The 25835-nt window shown below is 42.4% G+C and overlaps 1 protein-coding gene across 2 annotated transcripts in view; it reads left to right on the plus strand.

Annotated features, from left to right (window-relative positions):
- Positions 1–25835, plus strand: part of GNPTAB (N-acetylglucosamine-1-phosphate transferase subunits alpha and beta) — a 299994-nt gene that overhangs the window by 153444 nt on the left and 120715 nt on the right. For both annotated transcript variants that reach the window (XM_053716982.1, XM_053716983.1), the window contains 2 exons: positions 14583–15613; positions 25114–25313. In XM_053716982.1, coding sequence (XP_053572957.1) covers positions 14583–15613; positions 25114–25313 — 1231 coding nt within the window. The remainder of the gene's footprint in view (positions 1–14582; positions 15614–25113; positions 25314–25835) is intronic.

Consider the following 25835-nt stretch of genomic DNA (forward strand, 5'->3'; position numbering starts at 1 on the left):
TAATGCTTTGTACATATGAAGACATTATGGGCAAGATTACAAGTGGAGTGCTAAATATCGCTTTCATGAAAGCGATATTTGCACTCCACTGTCTAATACCAGTACACTGTAATACCAGTGTGCGTTGGTATTACAATTTGTCAGAAATTGCTGGGAAGCATTGTGCTCACGAGTGCGCACTTCCATTGGATCAGAGACGGCATTAGAACCTAAGTGCAGTGAAGGGGGTAAGTAGCGCAGCAATGGCAGTAAATTTAAATATATATGGATATGCTTATACACATATTAACACATAAATATATATGTATATACGCATATACATATATATATTTACTGGGAACACACAATTCTTATAGACCACAATGTTAAGGCACTTTTTAGTGCCTTTTTTTTTTCTAACACCCCACTCCCGTCAACTTTAGCCCCAAAATACTGCCTAGTGCAGTTATTTTATTAAAAAATAAAGATGCTGCTATCTTTATTTTTTAATAAAATACACTACGCTGTATTTTGGGGGCATTTGGGACACATTTATAAAATTAACGAGAGATCTGATCTCTGGTTAATTTTATAAGCACTAATTGCTGCCGTGAGCTTTCAGTAGCAAGTACCAGCCACTTGTAATGACTGATTAATTATTGTGCACAATAATTTAGCGCTTCACTTGTAATCTAGCCCTTGATGTAACTTTTTCTTAGTGTATGCAATATAATTATATATGCTTATGTATGTATGTATGTACCATTCATATATATTACTCTGTGCATTCTTAGTACAACAGTGGAGATCCTCTAGAGAAAATATCTATTGGTATCTCTTTTATACCTATTATATGTAGTTTATATCTATGCACGTATATTTTATGATGCAAATACTCTACATTGATAATGAATATTTTTTTTTATAAACAATGTACATAGTGTATTCACTTTGTAAAAGTTAAAAGGGACAGTGAACTCCAAATTTTTTATTGTTTAAAAAGATAAATAATCCCTTTATAACCCAATCCCCAGTTTTGCACAGCCAACATGGTTATATTAATATACTTTTAACCTCTGTGATTACCTTGTATCTATACCTCTTCTCTTCATCAATGGAAAGAGTCCACAGCTGCATTCATTACTTTTGGGAATTCAGAACCTTGCCACCAGGAGGAGGGAAAGAGTCCACAGCCAAAGGCTTAAATACCTCCCCCACTTCCCTCATCCCCCAGTCATTATTTGCCTTTCATCCCAGGAGGTTGGCAGAGAAGTGTCAGAAGTTTTCGATAGTCTCTTATGGAGGGTAGTACTCTTCGGCATGGGACTGGAGTTTTAAGTAGTCCTGACAGTCTCTCAGTGAGAGCATGGAGGAAAGTTAGAGTCCGGAGATGTAGGGAGAGTCTTTCTGGCGACAGAGAAATTCTGGTCCGCTGGTGTCTGGTTCATAGGAGGTTGTGAGTCCCCCAGCCATTGGGGGGTGTAAGGTGCCGTTTAGATTTTTTTTATCGGTCCATTTTTTAATCAATATCCCAGTTATGGAGGATTCTGGTTTTTTGGAGACGGATGTCTCTGACTCAGAAGAATATGAATTGGCCCTGGTGATACATGCCCATCAGTTATGTTCCGAATGCCGTTTTAGTCTGCTCAGTTACTCGGGATCGGGGAATCAGGGGCCCACTGAGCAATCCGCCTCTGGGGATTCTGTTTTCCACGAGGCGAGTTCCCTACCACCAACTCTTACTACGCATGCAGGTAACCCAAAGGCTGCTTATCCTTCTATGGAGAGAGGCCTGTTCCCACCAGAGGTTAAGACACGGTTCTGCATGGCCATATCTTTGGCGCTGGTGCATCTGCACCTACTGGGAGTGTGTTTATGATATTATCCGTTTTCCGTTAACTGGGGCTCATCAGGCGTGGGATCTCCTGGTCAAGTTCAGCCCTCCTGGGGAGCGACTGTCCCTGAGATTTCAGGGGGTCAACCTTCGGGGCCAGTGTCTTCATTTGTCCCGGCAGAGGTATGTTGCGCTTTTCGTTATAGACTGGCGTGCCTTCGTGTACTACTGAGGCACGTTTTGGTGTTGCTGGAGGATCCCACTCTTAATGGGTCTGGGAATTCTCAGTCTTCCTCTTCATATGGCTTGCATAATTAGACATAAGGGGATGAGGTCATCTTCTTATAGTCTTTTTGTTATTGAGTATCCTTTTTTCTAGTTCTGAGCTTGGAGGACTCGGATCCCTGTTGGGCTGGTCCTGCGAGTGTTTCCGTTCTTCCTGGGTGATGACCTACGGGTTGCCTTATCTTTTATTTTAATCCGGTGAGGATAGATTTTATTTGATTAAAGCTCATGTTGTTGCAATTTCCTTCGGGAACTTTCTTTCTCTGGAATTGATACTCGCGATTTTGTGGTCGCACTGTTTACTTCTACAAAAGTTTGTGCAAAAGTGAGGACATGCTAGTCCTATGTTTATCCCTCTGTCTTTGGGGATGACTCTATGTGGCCTTGACAGTGCTGAGACCCTTGGTTTCAGGCTGGTCCTTACTGGGTACAGATCCTTCTGTCTTTAAGGGCCTAGTTCAGACATGTGGCGCCTTTTATACCTGGTTGGTCCAGTGAGGATACCGAGTGCTCTCACTATGATTTGTGTTGTTTTCCTTGTTTTATTTTTACAAATTTCAGCTAGCATTCGGAGAGGACTTGATGGTCCTTGGTTTGTCTAGGGGCATGGGGGATTGAGTTCGGTCCTTATTAGCCTTTCAAATCTAGTCGGCCGGGTCTCAGTTGAAATCTGCTACAGCATACTCAGTTGTTTTCCGTTCTTTGTGGGAATTAGAGTGTTTCCTTCCCGTTGTGGGTCAGAGGTTTGGAGGATTAGGTCCTTCATGCCGCCGTTTTTTGGCGGTCTTGCTTTTTTAAGGTCTCTTTGGGAGTGTCCTTTTAGGACGTATTCCTTTTTTAGGTTCTCTTCCTTCGGGTCAAGACTTTCTGGACTTAGTCTGTTTTTTTCTGGTGGCTTTGGCCGTTTAATTTAGGAAGTGAGGGCTTTTTCTACTTCTGGGAGTTAGTCGTCTCTATATCAGGGACGATAGGCTGTGTTGTCTTCTTTTCTAAAAGTTTCTCCCAGTGTTCGGAATGTTCTGCATTGTTTTTCCTTGGGTGTGGTCCTCCAGAAAGGTAATCTGAGAGGATTTGGGAGACTAACCTTCTTTTGACTCTCTCTTCGGGTGACTCTGTTCTCGTTACCATTTCCCTTAGTGTTGGACTTTGTGTGCATTGTCCTTGGGGCCTTTGGGCTCTAGAGTAATTGTGTGACTTTGTTGCGGCACCTTGTTTGGGATGTATTTTCCTCCTGCTAAGGGTGTACTCTTCCCTTTGGGGCTGGGAATTACAAGTGAGTCCTGTACCCGTTCTTCGCAGTAAGTCCAGTTATCATACCCTATGAGTTTTGATTCTTCAGACTGGGTATCTTGTTCCCTGGGGGGGGGGGGGTGTTCGTTTTAAGACGATTCTGGGTCCCATCTCCAGGGTTCTTGTCTGGATCCTTCTTGGATATCTGGAGACTTATGATCCTGCGGACTGGTTCAGGACGACCCAGTTTTTCAGGGAGACTGTGTTATGACATAGGGGCTAGCTCATTGGGCTTGCAAGTAGGAAGGCCAGAGTTCAAGTCCACCTTCGGGTACTGGTTATATCTTTATGGCCTGACTTGTCCTTTGGACGGAGTGTGCTCCTTTTCAACAAATGGCTGTGGCCCTTCACACAAGCAAGCAGCAGTGGTAAGCACAGAACCATAGGTTCAGATCCCTGCTCAGACCTGTCAAGAAGAATGCCTCCTAGAACGTTAATGGGGTTTTTTTCTCTGTTGGATCAACAGTGGTGTTTTGGATGATTTCATTCGGTCCTTGTTTTGAATCAGACTATGGCTTTCATGTCTTGTGGACATGTGCCTGTTCTTTATCTGTGACCTTCCCTTTGAGGGGGTAGTTTGTCCTCCTTAGGAGCTGGGGTTTTCTCTCTCTGGAGGGTTGTTGTCCTGCCCTGTGTGTAGGAGGTTGGAACAAGTGGCTTTATTCTGTTAGGGGCAGCAGTCTGCTGCTCTGTGGATTGCTCTTTTCCAACAGGTCTTCCTAAGGATCTATTGCACTTTTCTCTCTACCAGGTCCTAGGGGGTTCTCCTTGGGAGTACCTTATTTTGGAGGAGTAGATTGGGTTGGCACCCGAGCTCTGTTGGGGTGGATGAGTCCCCCCATTCTTTTCATTCCCTGGGGGCTTGTGGTTGGGGTCTTTCTGTTCCCCCTGTCTATCAGACATGCCTGGCGCTTGGGCTGGTCTTAGATCTGTTGCTCTGCTAATTCGTCCTCGGGTCTTCGAGGTACGGTAAGCCTCTTTGAGGTTTCTGTTTTTCTCCACGTTCCAGATCTGTGAGATGGACTGGCGGCTCTTGGTTAGCCTGCAACGTTGTCCACCGGTTAGTGGATATTTAGCTGATTGAAGGTTAGTGGTTTGGAACCTATCTTCAGCTGCTCTTTACTTGCCCTGCATGTATTCAGGTTTCAGAGTCATCTTTGGATGACTGTAGCGTGCAGTGTTTTGTCTTCAGGTGTTGTACGTCAGCTGTTCACCTATCTGAGCTTGCCGCATGATGTTCGGTTTCTGAATATTTGCATATTCTGAGCTACCTTTTTGCGACTTTGGGGACCTCCGTCTACAGTTGTCTCTAAAGTGCGGTGGCACTGCGTTTAGGGGAAGATTCTCTTCTCTGTTTCAGAATCCCGGTCTTGGTCCCTGATTTCTGTATCTCTGGGGTCTGGGCGTTGCCTCCCCTTGTTTCTACGAGACTGGTTGGTTCTCTGTTAGCCTGACCCGGTTTCTTGGGTTTTTGCTGTGTGTTTTTATTTAGGACTCGTTGTGCCCTTTTTAGGGTTTTTTCTGGAGTTCTTCGTGGCTTCCGTGTCTTTGCTCCTTCATGGAAGAATACGGTAGTTTGTTCCCTTTCTTTAGTAAGGGGTGTGTTGTTTGGAGACCGACTGCTGGGCGACGGTGTTTACTGGAGGCTGTTGGCTTAGTCGATTCTAGTTCCTGCGGTCTCAAGCTAGGCTTGTGGACTATCTGCAGGTCAGTGTCCTTGGGCCTTTTCCTGTTTTTTTTTTTTTCAAACCTTTTCTTGGCTTCTGATGAAGCAGGTTATTGTTGGGTAGGGGTTTTCAGGCCTGGTGCCCTCCGAATGGGCCGCCTCTTGTACCCTCCTCTTGTACCCTCCCGTTTTAGCATTCAGTGTCCTCTATAGCTTGGGTATGGTTTTCCCAAAAGTAATGAATGCAGCTGTGGACTCTTTCCATTTATGAAGAAAAACTTAAATTATGCTTACCTGATCATTTTCTTTTCTTCAGATGGAAAGAGTCCACAGCTCCTCACCCGTATTTGTTTTTGTGGGCGTCTGTTATTTTTATTCTTCTGGCACCTTTTCACCCTGATATTTCTTCTACTGTTCCTTTTTCCTCGGCAGAATGACTGGGGATGAGGGAAGTGGGGGAGGTATTTAAGCTTTTGACTGGGGTGTCTTTGCCTCCTCCTGGTGGCCAGGTTCTGAATTCCCAAAAGTAATGAATGCAGCTGTGGACTCTTTCCATCTGAAGAAAAGAAAATTATCAGGTAAGCATAATTTAAGTTTTTGACACCCCCCCTGATCACATGGCTAATTATTTATTATCATTTTAGCCAATTAGTGCTGTGACATACACAACCCATGGGAGAAAGAACAATGTTATCTATATGGCCCACATGGATTATTTCTTGTTGTGAAAAGCTAATAAAAAACAAACATGTGATGAGGCTGTCTGTAGTGGGTAAGAAACCGGCAGAAATGTAGAGGTTTAAATGTTATAAAGTATATTAAAGTGACAGTCTAGTCAAAAATAAACTTTCATGATTCAGATAGAACATGTAATTTTAAATAACTTTCCAATTTGCTTTTATCATCAATTTTGATTTGTTCTCTTGGTATTCTTAGTTGAACGCTAAACCTTAGTTGAACGCTAAACCTTGGTAGGCTCATATGTTCATTTCTTCGCCCTTAAAACCTGCCTCTTATCTGAATGCATTTTGACATTTTTTTCACAACTAGAGGGAGTTAGTTCATGTTTGCCATATAGATAACATTGTGCTCAGGCCCGTGGAGTTACCTAGGAGTCAGCACTGATTGGCTAAAATGCAAGTCTGTAAAAAAAAAAAAAAAAAACTGACATAAGGGGGCAGTCTGCAGAGGCTTAGATACAAGGTAATCACAAAGGTAAAAACTAGATTACTAAAAATGTGTTGGTTATGCAAAATTGGGGACTAGGTAATAGTCCCAAAGGGATTATCTATCTTTTTAAATAATAAAAATTCTGGTGTAGACTGTCCCTTTAATATAGCAATGCTTGTTGTGCAAAGCTGTGGAATGGGTAGTAAAGGCATTATCTATCTTTCTAAACAATAACAATTTTGGTGTTGACTGTCCCTTTAAATATATGCAGTCTCTGCTTATTCTGGACATGGCTTTATTTACAAGTATCTACGGTGTACCTGTTTATATGTAGCGCTTGTCTAGTCAGTCAGGCCAAATTACATGCTAAATATGTACGTATTGTTTATTATGTGTAAAGTACATACTGATACTTATTTCATGTACAGATTTATAAACTTTGTATTACTTTATGCATACGTTTATGTATTTCAGAGTTCATCAGGAAAAAATAGTCCGGATATCCAAATTTATTTCTTTTATCCTTCAAGAGATAGGAAATTTTCCTTCTCTTAGAAGCAGAGTCCTCCAAATTGACCAGCAGACCTGGATCCTCTTCTTGAAAAGCCACATGATGGCTTAGGGGTTAGCTAAGTTAGCTTGAAAGCTGAAGGTTGAAAGTTCAAATCCAGCTATAGCTACTTGCTTTCACCAGATATCATCCAAAGGTGGCTGCCTTTTATCTAATGTGTCCAGGTTTTTAATCCTAAGAAGGAAGGGACTTTCCTCCAAGACTATGGTTGGAGAATCAATGTTCCAAAGAACTTTTTATCTCCTGCTTCAAGGGTGTCCTTTCTCTGAGTCATCATAGATTTTGTCCTAATGTGTCTATTCCTGACAGAGCCACGCAGAATAAAGCTTCAGAAGGCGTGTCTGTCTTGCATGGAATAGGAATCAGTTTCATACTGTAACTAGGGGTGTGCGAATTCCTGGCTCGCCAATAAATTCTGTGATCAAGCTGTGGTTTTGATGCTGGAGACTGTGGCCAAGGTATACTGAGTTTTTAGTTTTTGAGGTTATTAAAAACCTAAGTTCTGTCTTCAAGCTAATAAGGAATTCAGTTAATCTTTCAGCTTGTTTGTTCACTACTCTGGGACTCGTAAAGGGCAGAAGACTTCTACTGTTGTTTTGGTTTCTTGGCTTAAAGAGTTAATCTCACGGTCTTCTAGGTGGCGAGAAGTGTGCCCCTAAACACATCACAGCTTATTCTACCAGATCAGTTGCAACCTTCTGGGCTTTTAAGATGATGCATCTTTGAAGCAGACTTGCAAAGCTGCAACATGGTCTGCTCTGCATACCTTTTCAGTTTTTCCGCTTTGATGTTTTTGATCCTTTGAAAGCAGCGTGTTATGGAGCCGTACGGACTATCGTCATTATATGGAAAAAACATAATTTATGCTTACCTGATAAATTATTTTCTTACGAAATTATGGGGCAACACTTCTAATTTTCACCTCAATAGACCCTGCTTTTGTCTTTCCTAACTATCTGTTTCCTATTCTCTTCCCAACTATGTGTTAAACAGAGGAGAGATGGGAGGTAGGAGGGAATTTTAAGATCTTGTGTGGGTTCTTGGCTGCCTCCTAGTGCAGAAAATACATAAGTGAACTGATAGGGGAATGATTATTTCACCTGTGCTCTAGTTAAGATATAATGAATATGTGGCCTGTTAAGGGTCCTGAGGACTGGGTTTGGGAACCACTGGTTTAGACCTTCAGCTTTTATCCTGGAAGGTTATTTTTCATCTAACTATTTCTTCATCTAGAAGAGTCTATTGAGTTTTTAGCTTTGTCATGAAAACCTTGTTTTCTCCTACATTGGTGTGTCCGGTCCACGGCTTCATCCTTACTTGTGGGATATTCTCTTCCCCTACAGGAAATGGCAAAGAGAGCACACAGCAAAAGCTGTCCATATAGCCCCCCCTCTGGCTCCGCCCCACAGTCATTCTCTTTGCCTCTCTGAACAAGTAGCATCTCCACGGGGATGGTAAAGAGTTTGTGGTGTTAGTTGTAGTTTTATTTCTTCTATCAAGAGTTTATTTTAAAATAGTGCCGGTTTGTACTATTTACTCTAAAACAGAAAGTGATGAAGATTTCTGTTAAAAGAGGAGTATGATTTTAGTACCAGTAACTAAAATCCATTGCTGTTCCCACGCAGGACTGTTGAAACCAGAGAACTTCAGTTGGGGGGAACAGCTTGCAGACTTATCTGCTTCAGGTATGACCAGTCTCTTTTCTAACAAGACCCAGTAATGCTAGAAGACTGTCAGTTCTCCCTTATGGGACCGGTGAGCCATTTTCTTAGACTCAGTAACAGAATTAAGGCTTATAAATTGGGCTCTATGCTGGTTGACACTATTGTGGGCTAAATCGATTAGTTTTTTATCATATTATATGACAATTGGAGTGTTTTTGTGAACCTTGAAACACTTTTGGGAACGTTTTTTTGCGCCTGGCAGTTGTTTAGACGCCTAATCTAGTCAGAAAGGCCCCTTCACTCTGGTATGCAGAGGGAGGAGGCCTGATTTTCGCGCCTCAGTTGCGCAGTTACTTCCATAGGCAGTGCATGCAGCTTCATGTGAGAGGGTCCTGTGGCTGAGAAAAGGACTCAGGGAGGCTTAATTCTGTGGTGAATCACCCCTAAGGAAGGTAAAAGCCGCAGCAAAGTCTGTGGCAGGGACTGTAGTGTGTTTAAACCGGTAAATTGAACTATTAGCTCCGGTTTGCTCATTTAAGGGTTTAGAGACTTGAAATTTGGTGTGCAATACTTTCAAAGCATTAAGACACTGGGGTGTAAATTTCAGAAAGATCGGATATTTCTTTGATAGTTTTTTGAACATTCAGAAATAAAGTGTGCTCTTTTTATTATTTAAAGAGACAGTAACGGTTTTGTTTAAAATTGTTTTTATTGCATTAATAGCCTGCCTAAATCTGTCTAACATGTCTGTACCTTCAGATAGCATATATTCTGTGTGTATGGAGGCCAAGGTGGTTCCCCCTTTAAATGTATGTGCAAATTGTGCCATGGCGTCCAAACAAAGTAAGGACAGTACTGTCACATTTAATAAGGTTGCCCAAGATGATTCTTCTAATGAAGGTAGTGGGGATAGTTCATCATCCTCTCCTTCTGTGTCAACACCAGTTTTGCCCGCGCAGGCGATACCTAGTACATCTAGCGCTCCTATGCTTGTTACTATGCAGCAATTAACAGCAGTAATGGATAATTCTATAGCGGCTCTTTTATCTAAACTGCCAGCATTTCCCAGAAAGCGTGATTGCTCAGTTTTAAATACAGAGGATGAGCAAGTAGGCGCTGACGATAATTTATTTGTTATACCCTCACATCAATCTGAGTTGGCAGTGAGGGAGGGTCTGTCTGAGGGAGGAATTTCTGATTCAGGAAAAATTTCTCAGCAGGCAGAACCTGATATCGTGGCATTTAAATTTAAGCTAGAACATCTCCGCGCCCTGCTTAAGGAGGTGCTAGCTACTCTTGATGATTGTGATTCTTTGGTAATTCCAGAGAAGTTGTGCAAAATGGACAAATTCTTAGAGGTCCCAGTGCACGCTGATGCTTTTCCGATACCCAAGAGGGTGGCGGACATAGTGACTAAGGAGTGGGAGAAGCCAGGTGTACCTTTTGTTCCACCTCCTATATTTAAGAAAATGTTCCCCATTGTCGACCCCAGAAGGGACGCATGGCAAGCGGTGCCTAAGGTAGAGGGGGCAGTTTCAACGCTAGCCAAGCGCACAACTATTCCTATAGAGGACAGTTGTGCTTTCAAAGATCCTATGGATAAAAAATTGGAAGGATTGCTTTAAAAGATTTTTGTTCAGCAGGGTTTCCTTCTTCAACCAATTTCGTGCATTATTCCTGTCACCACGGCGGCGTCTTTTTGGTTCGAGGAACTAGAAAGTTTGCTCCAAAAGGCGACTCCATATGATGAAGTCATGGACAGAATTCACACATTAAAGTTGGCTAATTCCTTTATTTTGGATGCCGCTTTTCAATTGGCAAAATTAGCGGCGAAAAACTCAGGTTTTGCAATAGTGGCGCGCAGGGCGCTTTGGCTAAAATCTTGGTCGGCGGATGTGTCGTCCAAAACAAAATTACTTAATATTCCTTTCAAAGGTAAGACCCTTTTCGGGCCAGAATTGAAGGAGATTATTTCAGACATCACTGGGGGAAAGGGCCATGCCCTCCCACAGGATAGGCCTTTCAAGGCTAAGAACAAATCTAATTTTCGTTCCTTTCGCAATTTCAGGAACGGACCGGCTTCTAACTCTGCAGCCTCTAGACAAGAGGGTAACGCTTCCCAGCCTAAACCAGCATGGAAACCATTGCAAGGCTGGAACAAGGGTAAACAGGCCAAGAAGCCTGCTGCTGCTACCAAGACAGCATGAAGGGGTAGCCCCCGATCCTGGACCGGATCTAGTAGGGGGCAGACTTTCTCTCTTTGCTCAGGCTTGGGCAAGAGATGTTCCGGATTCCTGGGCACTAGAAATAGTCTCTCAGGGGTATCTTCTAGAGTTCAAGGAACTTCCTCCAAGGGGAAGGTTCCACATGTCTCGCTTATCTTCAGACCAGATAAAGAGACAGGCATTCTTACATTGCGTAGGAGACCTATTAAAAATGGGAGTGATAAACCCAGTTCCAACTGCGGAACAAGGTCTGGATTTAAAAATTCTAAACAAATTCCTCAGAGTTCCATCATTCAAAATGGAAACCATTCGGACGATTTTACCAACAATCCAGGAGGGTCAATATATGACTACCATGGACTTAAAGGATGCGTACCTACATATTCCTATCCACAAAGATCATCATCAGTTCCTGAGGTTCGCCTTTCTGGACAAACATTACCAGTTTGTGGCTCTTCCGTTCGGTTTAGCCACTGCTCCCAGAATTTTCACAAAGGTGCTAGGGTCTCCTCTAGCGGTCCTAAGGCTGAGGGGCATTGCTGTAGCACCTTACCTAGACGACATTCTAATCCAAGCGTCGTCCCTTTCCAAAGCAAGGGCTCATACAGACATTGTTTTAGCCTTTCTCAGGTCTCACGGGTGGAAGGTGAACATAGAAAAGAGTTCCCTGTCCCCGTCCACAAGGGTTCCTTTTCTGGGAACAATAATAGATTCTGTGGAAATGAAGATTTTTCTGACAGAGGTCAGAAAGTTAAAGCTTCTAAACGCTTGTCGAGTTCTTCAATCTATTCCTCAGCCTTCCTTAGCTCAGTGCATGGAAGTAATAGGACTAATGGTTGCAGCAATGGACGTGGTTCCTTTTGCTCGAATTCATTTAAGACCATTGCAACTGTGCATGCTCAAACAGTGGAATGGGGATTATGCAGACTTGTCTCCCCAGATTCAAGTAGACCAGGTAAACAGAGACTCACTCCTCTGGTGGTTGACTCAGGATCACCTGTCTCAGGGAATGAGTTTCCGCAGACCAGAGTGGGTCATTGTCACGACCGACGCCAGTCTCTTAGGCTGGGGCGCGGTCTGTGACTCTCTGAAAGCTCAGGGTCTATGGTCTCGGGAAGAGTCTCTTCTCCCGATAAACATTTTGGAATTGAAAGTGATATTCAATGCGCTCCTGGCTTGGCCTCAACTAGCGAAGGCCAGATTCATAAGATTTCAGTCGGACAACATGACGACTGTAGCGTACATCAATCATCAGGGGGGAACAAAGAGTTCCTTGGCGATGAGAGAGGTATCCAAGATCATCAAATGGGCGGAGGATCACTCCTGCCATCTATCTGCAATTCACATCCCAGGAGTAGACAACTGGGAGGCGGATTATTTGAGTCGTCAGACTTTCCATCCGGGGGAGTGGGAACTTCACCCAGAGGTCTTTTCCCAGTTAACTCAACTTTGGGGCATTCCAGATATGGATCTGATGGCGTCTCGTCAGAACTCCAAGGTTCCTCGCTACGGGTCCAGATCCAGGGATCCCAAGGCGATACTAGTGGATGCATTGGTGGCGCCTTGGTCGTTCAATCTAGCTTATGTGTTTCCACCGTTCCCTCTCCTTCCCAGGCTTGTAGCCAGGATCAAACAGGAGAAGGCCTCAGTGATTCTAATAGCTCCTGCATGGCCACGCAGGACTTGGTATGCAGACCTGGTGAATATGTCATCGGCTCCACCATGGAAGCTACCTTTGAGGCAGGATCTTCTAGTACAAGGTCCATTCGAACATCAAAATCTAGTCTCTCTGCAACTGACTGCTTGGAAATTGAACGCTTGATTCTATCTAAGCGTGGGTTTTCAGATTCGGTTATAGATACTCTGGTTCAAGCCAGAAAACCTGTGACTAGGAAAATTTACCATAAGATATGGCAAAAATATATCCGTTGGTGCAAATCCAAGGGATTCTCTTGGAGTAAAATTAAAATTCCTAGGATACTTTCCTTTCTCCAAGAGGGTTTGGATAAAGGTTTGTCAGCTAGTTCTTTAAAAGGACAGATTTGTGCTCTGTCTGTTTTGTTGCACAAACGTCTGGCAGCCGTGCCAGATGTACAGGCGTTTGTACAGGCGTTAGTCAGAATCAAGCCTGTCTACAGACCTATGACTCCTCCATGGAGTTTAAACTTAGTTCTTTCAGTTCTTCAAGGTGTTCCGTTTGAACCCTTACATTCCATAGATATTAAGTTACTATCTTGGAAAGTTCTGTTTATGGTTGCTATTTCTTCTGCTAGAAGAGTTTCTGAATTGTCTGCTTTGCAGTGTACTTCACCCTATCTGGTATTCCATACAGATAAGGTAGTTTTACGTACCAAACCTGGTTTTCTTCCAAAAGTGGTTTCCAACAGGAATATTAACCAGGAAATAGTTGTTCCTTCTCTGTGTCCGAATCCAGTTTCGAAGAAGGAACGTTTGTTACACAACCTAGATGTGGTCCGTGCTTTAAAATTCTATTTAGAAGCAACAAAGGATTTCAGACAGACATCATCCTTGTTTGTCGTTTATTCTGGTAAGAGGAGAGGGCAGAAAGCTACTGCTACCTCTCTTTCCTTTTGGCTGAAAAGCATCATCCGATTGGCTTATGAGACTGCCGGACGGCAGCCTCCTGAACGAATTACAGCTCACTCTACTAGAGCTGTGGCTTCCACATGGGCCTTCAAGAACGAGGCTTCTGTTGAACAGATCTGTAAGGCAGCGACTTGGTCTTCTCTGCATACTTTTGCCAAATTTTACAAATTCGATACTTATGCTTCTTCGGAGGCTGTTTTTGGGAGAAAGGTTTCGCAAGCTGTGGTGCCTTCCGTTTAGGTTACCTGACTTGTTCCATCCCTTCATCCGTGTCCTAAAGCTTTGGTATTGGTTCCCACAAGTAAGGATGAAGCCGTGGACCGGACACACCAATGTAGGAGAAAACAGAATTTGTTTACCTGATAAATTTCTTTCTCCTACGGTGTGTCCGGTCCACGGCCCGCCCTGGCTTTTAGTCAGGTTTAAAATTTTTATTTCTGTACACTACAGTCACCACGGCACCCTATAGTTTCTCCTTTTTCTCCTAACCGTCGGTCGAATGACTGGGGGGCGGAGCCAGAGGGGGGGCTATATGGACAGCTTTTGCTGTGTGCTCTCTTTGCCATTTCCTGTAGGGGAAGAGAATATCCCACAAGTAAGGATGAAGCCGTGGACCGGACACACCGTAGGAGAAAGAAATTTATCAGGTAAACATAAATTCTGTTTTCTGATTTTTCCTCATAAGGCTGTACTTTGCATTATCTATTCTTTTCTTCCTAAGGTGGTATCTACAGATACCATCAATCAGAAATTGTGGTTCCTTCTTTTTGTCCAGCTTCTATGACTTCTAAGGAGCGTCTTTTTCACAACTTGGATGTTATAAGAGCTCTCAAATGTTATGTGGAAGCCACAAAGGATTTCAGACTTTCTTCTTCTGTTTTTGTTTTTTTTCTAGGCCGGCTCCTAAACTTTCATTCCTGCCTTTTCAAATAAAGATACCAAGAGAACGAAGAAAATGTGATGATAGTAGTAAATTAGAACGTTGCTTAAAATTGCATGCTCTATCCGAATAATAAAAAAAAAATATAAGTGGGTTTAGTATCCCTTTTAATTGCCTTTTGAAAGGCTTTCTTATGAGGAGACTTTTTCAGCTAAAGGTGAGGTTTGGGTTGGCACTCTGTTCATACTGCTTCTCATCGATCACCTAGTGACCCTAATTTATGTGACCTCTGCAACATTTTGTTATAATATCTATGAACCGATGCTTAGCTTCTTAATACCTCAAAGTTTATTTTCTGTTGGTCTGTTTTTTATTTCAGCGAGTTATAACTTTTTTTTTTTTCTTTTTTAGATCATTTTGGAGAGATGTTCAAGATATACTTACAACTTAATCAAACACGCTATGCTGTGCCAAAAGGTGAATACCTTCCTTACTTTAGCTTTGACAATATAGCCAAGAAAGTCCTTGATGGCGCCTATGATGATAATCCAATCATACGCCATGCTTCTATAGCCAATAAATGGAAAACAATCCACCTGATCATGTATCCTGGAATTAATTCTACTGTTGTACGCTTCAACTTAACGTTTCAGAATCAAAATGACAAGGAATTTAAAATGCAGATTTATGTTGACGTTGATACTTCTCAAGATCGGAAACAAAATACCACAACTACTGTGTCTGACGAAAAAAATGTTTCAATCACAACGCCTGCACCTGAAGCAGAAATCCTGTTTGAGGATATCCCTGAGGAAAAACGATTTCCAAAATGCAAGAAACACTTAACTGTTGAGGATCATATAAATATTAATGTTCCGTCTGTAAATGTATCTCTTCTTCCAACTAATGTACAACTTGCGCTCCAGACTCTCGATTTAAAGCTGAGGAATGGTGATATAACATTAAAGGGATACAATTTGTCAAAGACCTCATTGTTAGAACCTTATTTTATTGTAAAATTACAAAGAAATGTTGATGACAATAGTCAAGATAAAAAAAGCTGGGTTCAGCAATATAAAAATATTATGGTGGTTCCATCAAACTACACAGGAGTAACTAAGCAAATCAATGAACTGCAGCAGAAAAATAAAATTGCAACAGAAATCAAAGTTAACGTAAATTCTCTTAAGTCCGATTTTAAATCAAAAATAGCTGAATTTATAAATGAAAACCAAAAATTTGCAAATAATAATGAAGTACCCATAAACCAACTAAACAAACAATTGCCAAATGCTTTAAAGAGACCTGCTGAAATCAACAATGTCTTGACAAAAAGTAAGGACGATAGTGTTGTTCCAGCAAGGAAACTACAAGAGTACCATCCAACTTATGAAGGATTTTTTCCATGGGAAAAAAGAAAGTTCTTTAAAGATCTCTTGGATGTAAGTTGTTTTTGTTTTGTGTATATATAAGTGGTCTAGACCCCGTCTTATAACATAAGCATTTATGTAGTATTGTAGTAGTCTAGATAAGCATAGGGAAAATAATGCACACTGTATCCACAAGTTTTAAAAGACCTTTGGTTTAGCAGCATTTTGCCTCAGATTTTAACTTTGCAGATCCATTTTTCATTTTACGCTAAAGAAGTTTTTAGTCTTTTTTACTTTTTTATATATATATATATATATATATATATATATATATACACATTTTCTCCAACATAGGTGTGTCCGGTCCACGGCGTCATCCTTACTTGTGGGATATTCTCTTCCCCAACAGGAAATGGCAAAGAGCCCAGCAAAGCTGGTCACATGATCCCTCCTAGGCTCCGCCTACCCCAGTCATTCTCTTTGCCGTTGTACAGGTTCCTTGAAGGGACAGATTTCTGCCTTGTCTGTGTTACTTCACAAAAAGCTGTGCCAGATGTTCAAGCCTTTGTTCAGGCTCTGGTTAGAATCAAGCCTGTTTACAAACCTTTGACTCCTCCTTGGAGTCTCAACTTAGTTCTTTCAGTTCTTCAGGGGGTTCCGTTTGAACCCTTACATTCCGTTGATATTAAGTTATTATCTTGGAAAGTTTTGTTTTTGGTTGCAATTTCTTCTGCTAGAAGAGTTTCAGAATTATCTGCTCTGCAGTGTTCTACTCCTTATCTGGTGTTCCATGCAGATAAGGTGGTTTTACGTACTAAACCTGATTTTCTTCCGAAAGTTGTTTCTAACAAAAACATTAACCAGGAGATAGTCGTCCCTTCTTTGTGTCCGAATCCAGTTTCAAAGAAGGAACGTTTGTTGCACAATTTGGATGTTGTTCGCGCTCTAAAATTCTATTTAGATGCTACAAAGGATTTTAGACAAACATCTTCCTTGTTTGTTGTTTATTCTGGTAAAAGGAGAGGTCAAAAAGCAACTTCTACCTCTCTCTCTTTTTGGATTAAAAGCATCATCAGATTGGCTTATGAGACTGCCGGTCGGCAGCCTCCTGAAAGAATCACAGCTCATTCCACTAGGGCTGTGGCTTCCACATGGGCCTTCAAGAACGAGGCTTCTGTTGATCAGATATGTCGGGCAGCGACTTGGTCTTCACTGCACACTTTTACCAAATTTTACAAGTTTGATACTTTTGCTTCTTCTGAGGCTATTTTTGGGAGAAAGGTTTTGCAAGCCGTGGTGCCTTCCATTTAGGTGACCTGATTTGCTCCCTCCCTTCATCCGTGTCCTAAAGCTTTGGTATTGGTTCCCACAAGTAAGGATGACGCCGTGGACCGGACACACCTATGTTGGAGAAAACAGAATTTATGTTTACCTGATAAATTACTTTCTCCAACGGTGTGTCCGGTCCACGGCCCGCCCTGGTTTTTTAATCAGGTCTGATAATTTATTTTCCTTAACTACAGTCACCACGGTATCATATGGTTTCTCCTATGCAAATATTCCTCCTTTACGTCGGTCGAATGACTGGGGTAGGCGGAGCCTAGGAGGGATCATGTGACCAGCTTTGCTGGGCTCTTTGCCATTTCCTGTTGGGGAAGAGAATATCCCACAAGTAAGGATGACGCCGTGGACCGGACACACCGTTGGAGAAAGTAATTTATCAGGTAAACATAAATTCTGTTTTTAATGCTTTTTTCCTTCCTAAGATAGGGAGAGTCCACGGCTTCATTCCTTACTGTTGGGAAATACAACACCTGGCCACCAAGAGGAGGCAAAACACCCCAGCCAAGTGTCAGAAGATTTGCACAGTCCTGAAAAAGGGTATCTGCCCTTTGAGATAGGACTGGAGTTTTAAGTAGTACTACTGCTAACAGCTCCTAAGCTATCAGTGTTGACGAGTTTAACTGCCTGCTTTCTCTCACTCAAGTCCATGTCAGGAGCGCTGCTATAAGACTGTCACACTTGAGAGGCTGTGTTCTGTTCTACAGCATGGATCCTGGAGGTAAGATTGTTTTGACTTTTTACACATAAAACACTATAACAGGGTCACAGTGTGGCTTCTTTATACCTTGATAGGATCCAGGGTTAATATCCTGTGAAGGGGGTTTATTGAACAGTTTGGGTTAATATTCAGTGTATTATTTATTGACATGCTGCTTTGTGTGATTTTTTTTCCTGAGCTGATAGACTGTGTGTTTTTGGCTGGAACAAACAAGTTTTACTTTCGTTTTTGAAAGTGTTGCACAGCTCCTATTACTTGCTGTACTTGTAACAACAAGGGAAGTACTGTCATGCACTCCATGTGACCGGGTGTGGTCTATGTTAATTTCCTCCATTCTGGCTGAGACTTGAACCTGAGGAGAACATTTCCTCTGTTAACTGTCTGGTTCTAGGATGTGGTGAGTGCCCCAGCCATTGGGAGTATAAAGGTGCAGTTTTCTATACTAAAAAAAAAAAAGTTTATTTTTGTCCTTCTCTGGGTAGAACCTAAGCTATGGAGGACTCTGACATGTTAGAAGGTACTCCTTCTGTACTAATTCATACCTGTTTATATTGTGAGGAGGCCATGGTTTTCCCGCCCACTCAATTATGTTCCACATGCCTTAAACACCCGTTATAAAGTCTAAAAAGGAAGACAAGCCTGCTAAGGCTTTTAGTCCCTCTGAGCCGTCTACCTCTCAGGACTCGGCGTTCCGTGAGATTACTGCCCTTGCTACATTATCCACTCCACATGCAGTTCCCCATAGCACATCTAATCCTCCATCCGGAGGGGGGCCTTCTTCCTGCGGAATTTGCCCCACAGTTACAAATAACGGTGTCTGCGGCCCTCAGTGCAATACCTCGCTCTAATAAACGCAAGAAAAAGGTTAAACATAGCTCTCCTGACCCGGAGTCATCTAAATATTTATCGGATTTAGCTATTATGTCCCAGTTATCCGAGGATGAGTTAACCTCTGTAGCTTCAGAGGATGAACTTTCTAGAGTCTAAGCCTCCTGCTGCGGAGGAACCGTCCTTTAGATTTAAAATTGAGCACTTGCGTTTGGATAAGAAAATGGAAACCTTTCTGAGAAAGATGTTTCAACATACATGATTTTTGTTTCAACTGGTGGCTGCGGTTGCCAGAGCGGCTATCTACTGGTGTGACTCTTTGTCAGAACTCATTGAGGTGGAGTCTCCCCTCGAGGATATTCAAGATAGAATTAAAGCTCTGAGAATTGCTAATTCTTTTATGAGAGCATGCAAATTATTTGCCTAAATGCAAAGGCCTCTGGCTTTGCTGTCCTAGCCCGCTGGGCACTCTGGTTGAAGTATTGGTCTGCGGATATGACTTCTAAGTCAAGACTCCTTTCTCTTCCCTTCAAGGGAAAAATTTTATTTGGTCCAGGCCTGGACCATTTCTACAGTTACCGGAGGCAAGGGTGCCTTCCTACCGCACGATAAGAAGAACAAGTCTAAGGGACGACACTCTTCTAATTTACGTTCTCACAAATCCCAATGACAACAATGCTCCTCCAAGCCCGAGCAACCCAAGAGTATTTGGAAGCCAGCTCAGTCCTGAAATAAATCCAAGCAGAATAAGAAGTCTGCCGAAAACAAATCGGCATGAAGGGGTGGCCCCCGATCCGGAGTCCCTTCTCAGTCTTCTTTGATCACATGGATGGAAGATAAACTTGGAAAAGAGTTCTTACCCCAAGTTACCAGGGTGGAATTCCTGGGTACTCCATATCCATGAGGATATTTCGAACAGACCAGAGACGTTGCAAGCTAACTTCGGCATGTCTTTCCCTCCGGACCTCCTTGAGTCCCTCTGTGGCTCAGTGTAGGGCGGTGATTGGTCTCATGGTATCCTGCATGGACATTCCTATTGCCAGGTTCCGTCTCAGACCTTTACAACTGTGCATGCTGAGGCAGTGGAACGGTGATCATTCAGATCTGTCTCAACAGATTGTATTAGACAGCCAGTCGAGAGAATCGCTCTTTTGGTGGCTCTGTCCAGATCATCTGTCCTGAGGGACATGCTTCTTAAGACCATCCTGTGAGATTGTGACTATGGACACAAGCCTATCTGGATTGGGAGCGGTTTGGGGTGCCAGGAAGGCACAGGGGTTGTGGACTCCTCCGTCCTGATCAATATTTTGGAACTACGGGCAATCTTCAAGGCCTTGAAGACTTTGCCAATTCTGGGTTCATCCCAGTTTATCAGATTCCAATCAGACAATATAACCTTGGTGGCTTACATCCACCATCAGGGGGGAACGAGAAGTTCCTTGGCGATGAAGGAATTATCTCAGATTCTGGAGTGGGTGGAGGCCCACAGCTGTTCACTGTCAGCTATCCACATTCTGGGTGTGGACAACTGGGAGTCGGATTTTCGCAGCAGGCAATCCTTCCATCCAGGGAAATGCTCTCTCTATCTCGAGGTGTTTGCAGAGATATGCAGCAAGTGGGGGACGCCAGAGATAGATCTCATTGCGTCCCTTCTTAATACAAAGCTACCCAGGTACGGGTCGAGGTCGAGGGATCCTCAAGCGGCTTTAATAGATGCACTAGCAGTGCCCTGGAGGTTCAAACTCATATTTCTTTTTTCTCCATTACCGCTTCTTCCTCGAGTGGTGGCCCGCATCAAGCAGGATCGGGTATCCGTAATCCTGATTGCTCCATCGTAGCCGTGAAGGATGTGGTTCGCGGATCTAGTGGGGATGTCCTCATCTCCTCTGTGGAAGTTACTTTGTCGCAGAGATCTGCTGATACAAGGTCCATTTGTTCATCAAAATCTAGATTCTCTGAGGCTGACTGCATGGAGATTGAACGCTTAGTCTTAGCCAAGAGAGGTTTCTCTGAGAGTGTCATTAATACTCTTATTCAAGCTCGTAAACCAGTTACTCGGCGTATCTACCACAAGGTGTGGAGGACCTACTTATTCTGGTGTGAAGAGCGTGGTTTTTCCTGGCACAGGCAAATAAGTTAAGGTCGCCAGTATCTTCCCCGAGGGGACAGATTTCGGCCCTGTCGGTTTTATTGCACAAGAGACTGGCTGAGCTTCCAGACGTGCAGTCCTTTGTTAAGGCTCTAATTAGGATAAGACCTGTGTTTAGATCTGGGGCTTGGAGCCTAAATCTTGTTCTTAGGGTTTTGCAACAAGTTCCGTTTGAGCCTCTGCATTCCGTTGACATTAAATTGTTAACTTGGAAGGTTCTCTTTTTTATTGGCTATTGCCTCTGCGCGCCGAGTTTCTGAGATCTCTGCTTTGCAATGTGAGCCCCCTTATCTGATTTTCATGCACATAAGGCAGTTTTACGAACTAAATTAGGTTTTCTTCCTAAGGTTGTGTCAGATTGCAACCTCAATCAGAAGGTTGTGGTTCCTTCCTTGTGTCCTAATCCTTCTTCATCGAAGGAACGCTTATTTCACAATTTGGATGTGATTCGCGCCTTGAAGTTCTATCTTCAGGCTACTAAGGAGTTTAGACAATCTTCCTCTTTGTTTGTTGTCTATTCGGGGAAGCGTAAGGGGCAGAAGGCTGCTTCGACTTCCCTATCTTTTTGGTTAAGGTGTGTCATCCGCTTAGCTTACGAGACAGCGGGACATCATCCTCCTGAGAGGATAACGGCTCATTCCACTAGAGCACTGGTTTCCTCTTGGGCCTTTAAGAACGAGGCCTCTATGGATCAGATTTCTAAGGCGGCTACCTGGTCCTCCTTACATACTATTTAAAAAATTTACAAATTTGATGTTTTTGTTTCGACTGAAGCAGCTTTCGGAAGAAAAGTTTTGCAGGCTGTGGTGCCCTCAGAATAGGGTCCACCTCATCCTTTTTGTTTCCTCCCGTTATTCATTCAGTGTCCCAGGGACGTGCACTCATAGGAGGCAGGGGAGGCAGTGCCTACCCTGCCATATGTGGCCAAAGCTTAATTAAATTTTAATTAAAACAAAAAAGAAAAGTAAAAAAAAAAATATTTTCCCCCCATATAATGCTATGGAGAGGCAGGTACAGGAACGCTTCTCTCCATTGCAGTACATGGGTCAAAGGAAAAGCTGTGCTGCAGCGCCACCTGTGTTCTGTCAGTATATTAGCAGCCATAATTGGGACCAATAGGAGGCACCCCTCTTGATGCCTCCTAGCAAGTGAAAGATATATAGATTAATCAGAAGGAGGATGCAGTGAGCAGGGTCATGTGACACAACTGGAAGCTGAGGTAACCTAAGAACAGATGACACCAAGCAGAAGAGTAAAGTAGTATTGTACATCTCTTGTGATTCACAAATTGTGTTCAGATACAGCTCATTAACAGGGAGACAGTAAGTGAGCATAACCCAAAACTTACGGGAAGTCAAAGGGTCAATTCAAACTTAAATCCATAATTTAAAACCCAGAGTTTGAAGTTAAGTGTGCAGTGTCCACATTATTTAAATTAAAGTTTTTGACATTGAATATTGCTAAGCCTCCCTTTTTCATGGTTATTTGATTTAATTAGGTACAAACTCCATATATGTTATGTCTGTTCAGTCAGAGGATGCAGTATTTATTTTAATTTTTCTCTGTGTCTCCATTTATTTAAAGACTGCTGTTAACTTGTAATTCACAAATCAATTGAAAGCTGTTGCATTTTGTTTTTAATATGTGCTGCTTTTATACAAGTTTATATTAATAAAAGGAGATAATGGCCTCTAGTTAACAAAGTCTGGCGGACCTGATCCGACAGTGCGGATCAGGTCCGCCAGACTTCGCTGAATATGGCGAGCAATACGCTCGCCGTATTCAGCATTGCACCAGCAGCTCACAAGAGCTGCTGGTGCAACGCCGCCCCCTGCTGACTCCCGGCCAATTGGCCGTCAGCAGGGGGGTGTCAATCATCCCGATCGTACTAGATCAGGGTTGATTTGCTGTAATGTCTGTCCGCCTGCTCAGATGAGGCGGACAGGTTATGGAGCAGCGGTCTTTGTGAGCGCTGCTTCATAACTGCTGTTTCTGGCGAGCCTACAGGCTCGCCAGAAACACGGGGCATCAAGCTCCATACGGAGCTTGATACATATGCCCCAATGAGTCATTTAAAAAATATATGTAATTATTGCAGTTAAATGTTTTTAGAAATAATGCCACTGTAAAGTAACTGGTTAAACACATAGTCAAAGGGAGACATTTAAAATTAAACTTTCATGATTGAGGTAGAGCATGCTATTTTAATAGACTTTTCTAGTTATTTATATTTTGAGAATTAGCATCAACTGTTACTGGCCCCATGTCAGCAAATCAAATTAGTTTTTGAAAGGAACATGAAAGTCATAATTACATTTCCATCATTCAGATAGAAATTGCACAAAATAAATAAAAAAAACTTTCTATTTTACTTTTATTATTATGTACTTCATTCTTTTGGTATCCTTTGGTGTCCTTTGTTGAAGAGCATACCTAAGTGGGATGTGCACGTGCGTTTCTTAAACACCATATTGCAGCAGCTGTGTTGGCAATATTGATAACTTTGTGTAAAACTTGTATGGTAAATTATTTCTATTTTTACAATACAGTAGTGAGTAGAGAAGAGATTGTGTATCATTCTAATTGCTTAGTAACTGGCACTGTGCCACAGAATTGTGTGAGTGTGTATGTGAGCAGAGTGTGTGTGCTTTATTCTCCAGGTAATCAATACATTTCCGATGAGCTGGTGCTTTAGTGAAGTGTTTCTCAACATTGGTCCTCAAGTACCCCCAACAGGCCAGGTTTTCATTATAGCTGAATCAGTGCACAGGTGAAGTAATCAGCTGATCAGTAACTCAGTTGTTACTAACTTGCTCTCACCCATCACCTGATTATGTCACCTGTGCACTGGTTCAGCTATCATTTAAACCTGCCCTGTTGGGGGTACTTGCGGCCCTCTGTACATGTGTTTCTCCTGCGTTTCATATCTAGTGCCTCACTAGCCTCTGACCTCACTGCACGTCACTGCAGTGTCCTCTGGAGCGTGGGTATAGTTTTCCCAACAGTAAGGAATGAAGCCGTGAACTCTCCCTATCTTAGGAAGGAAAACATAATTTATGCTTACCAGATAAATTCCTTTCCTTCCGGATACGGAGAGTCCACCGCCCCGTCCGTTTTTTCTAGTCTGTGGGCGGTCCCCTAATATTTATTTTATTTTTCTGGCACCATTTATACCCTAATGTTTCTCCTACTTTTCCTTGTTCCCTCTGCAGAATGACTGGGGTAATGAGGAAGTGGGAGGGATATTTAAGCTTTTGGCTGGGGTGTCTTTGCCTCCTCCTGTTGGCCAGGTGTTGTATTTCCCAACAGTAAGGAATGAAGCCGTAGACTCTCCCTATTCGGAAGGAAAGGAATTTATCTGGTAAGCATAAATTATGTTTTTTTTTGTCAGTCACTCTGACTGTGTAGAAATATGCAGATATTTTTTGGGGGAAAAACCTTAAGGAAAGCCCAATAAAGCCCTTTGCATGCTTTTTTTTTTTTTAAACACCTGAGACCTTATATAATTGAGCCCTTATAACACCTTATAACTCATATATTTGAGCCCTTATAGAGCTCTGAGGATGCAGTAATTATTTTAGCATAAATTAATTTTGCGCTCACGCGGTCGCATTTACTTTCAACTTGTAATACAAGTGCTAAACCTGATGCGTGCAAACACCTGTGATAAACCCCTTTTCGCTTGCGCAAAACTGTTAGCGCCCCACTTGTAATCTTACCCTTAATAAGGCACTTACTGTGCTCAGTTCATATCACAGGCTATTTCTATAGGGACCACACAAAAAATCATATCTCAGAAACATGTAAGGATCAAATATTAATTTAATAAAGGCATTTATTTCAGTAAACACACAGCTCTCATTACTTTTAAACACATTATATATACTCAACAAACATAAATGTTTAAAATAGAACATTTATACATTTAGATATGCATGATAATGATAATTATATCCCTTAAGTTATTCACAATGACCTACAAATATATCAACCAATAAACATATAAACCCTCACATATATTTTTTTTCTTTTTGCTTGTCTCTTTTTCTTGTTTTTCTTATGGAGATAGGAATCATAGGCTCATAACGTATGTTCTTTTAACATATGATTAACTGGATGCCTAAATCATTATGGAAGACATCCTACTTCTCAGTAATGACTTATCTGTTTTTTTGTCAAAGAAACTAGGAAAGCCCACTCAACCATTTCCTAACCCCCTAGTTATAGCACCCACCTCTTTTAGGATTACACGTTGCAGTCTGTAGCCTTTCCTTTGGCAGCTGGCCACCTATTTTTGAGTGTTGTATGAGCAGGTTAAAGGGACATTCCAATTCCAAAATGATATGTGCTAAATCATTAGAACATGAAAATCCCACTCGAAAGCTGCAAACATTGCAGTTCCAATGCAAGAAACCACTGGTGATTGTTGGTCCTTAATTTCAGTAAATTTGTAAAGGTGGAATTACATCCATATCTTGTGTTCACTGCTTGCATTTTATTTGTTATGCTGAAACCAGTTTCTTTTTTTTGTAGGAGGAGGATGAATTGATGAGTGATCTCTCTTATGCTACCAACGCTAGACAAGTTGGCAGGAAACTTCAGGACACATTTGCAGACTCTCTTCGATATGTGAATAAACTTCTGAATAGTAAATTTGGCTTTACATCACGGAAAGTTCCTGCACACATGCCACACATGATTGACCGCATCATTATGCAGGGTCTTCAGGATTTGTGAGTATTTGTAAAGCTGTTCTATTTTGATTTTTTTTTTCTTTGTCTCGAATTCTAATTTCCATCTTCATCCATGCGGCTACATCTATAGCGGGGGCATCTTCTATCTTCATCCCGATGGTGCAGAGCTGTGGAGACGCGGAGCATCATCGCCGGCGGGGCAGACATCCAGCTGTTCAAATCAGCCAATAGGATTTCAGTAACTCTCATTCTATTGGCTGATTTGAAAATGTCAGCCAACAGGAATGCAAGGTACCACATTTTTAAACGGGTACCTTGCTGCTTCAGTGTACCGCGGTGATCGTATGAAGAGGATCCTCTACGCTGGATGTCCGCACTGCTGGCGACGTTGCTCCACGCCTCCACAGCTCCGCATCTCCACAACTCCATCCACCGGGATGAAGATAGAAGATGTTGCCGCCTGGATGAAGACTTCTCGCTGCCTGGATGAAGATGGATGTCTGGACTTCAGGAACTGTGAGTAGATTTCCTGGGGTTAGTGTTAGTTTTTTTAATTTTATT

The sequence above is a fragment of the Bombina bombina genome, chromosome 6, assembly GCF_027579735.1.
Source record: "Bombina bombina isolate aBomBom1 chromosome 6, aBomBom1.pri, whole genome shotgun sequence".
Taxonomy (NCBI): domain Eukaryota; kingdom Metazoa; phylum Chordata; class Amphibia; order Anura; family Bombinatoridae; genus Bombina; species Bombina bombina.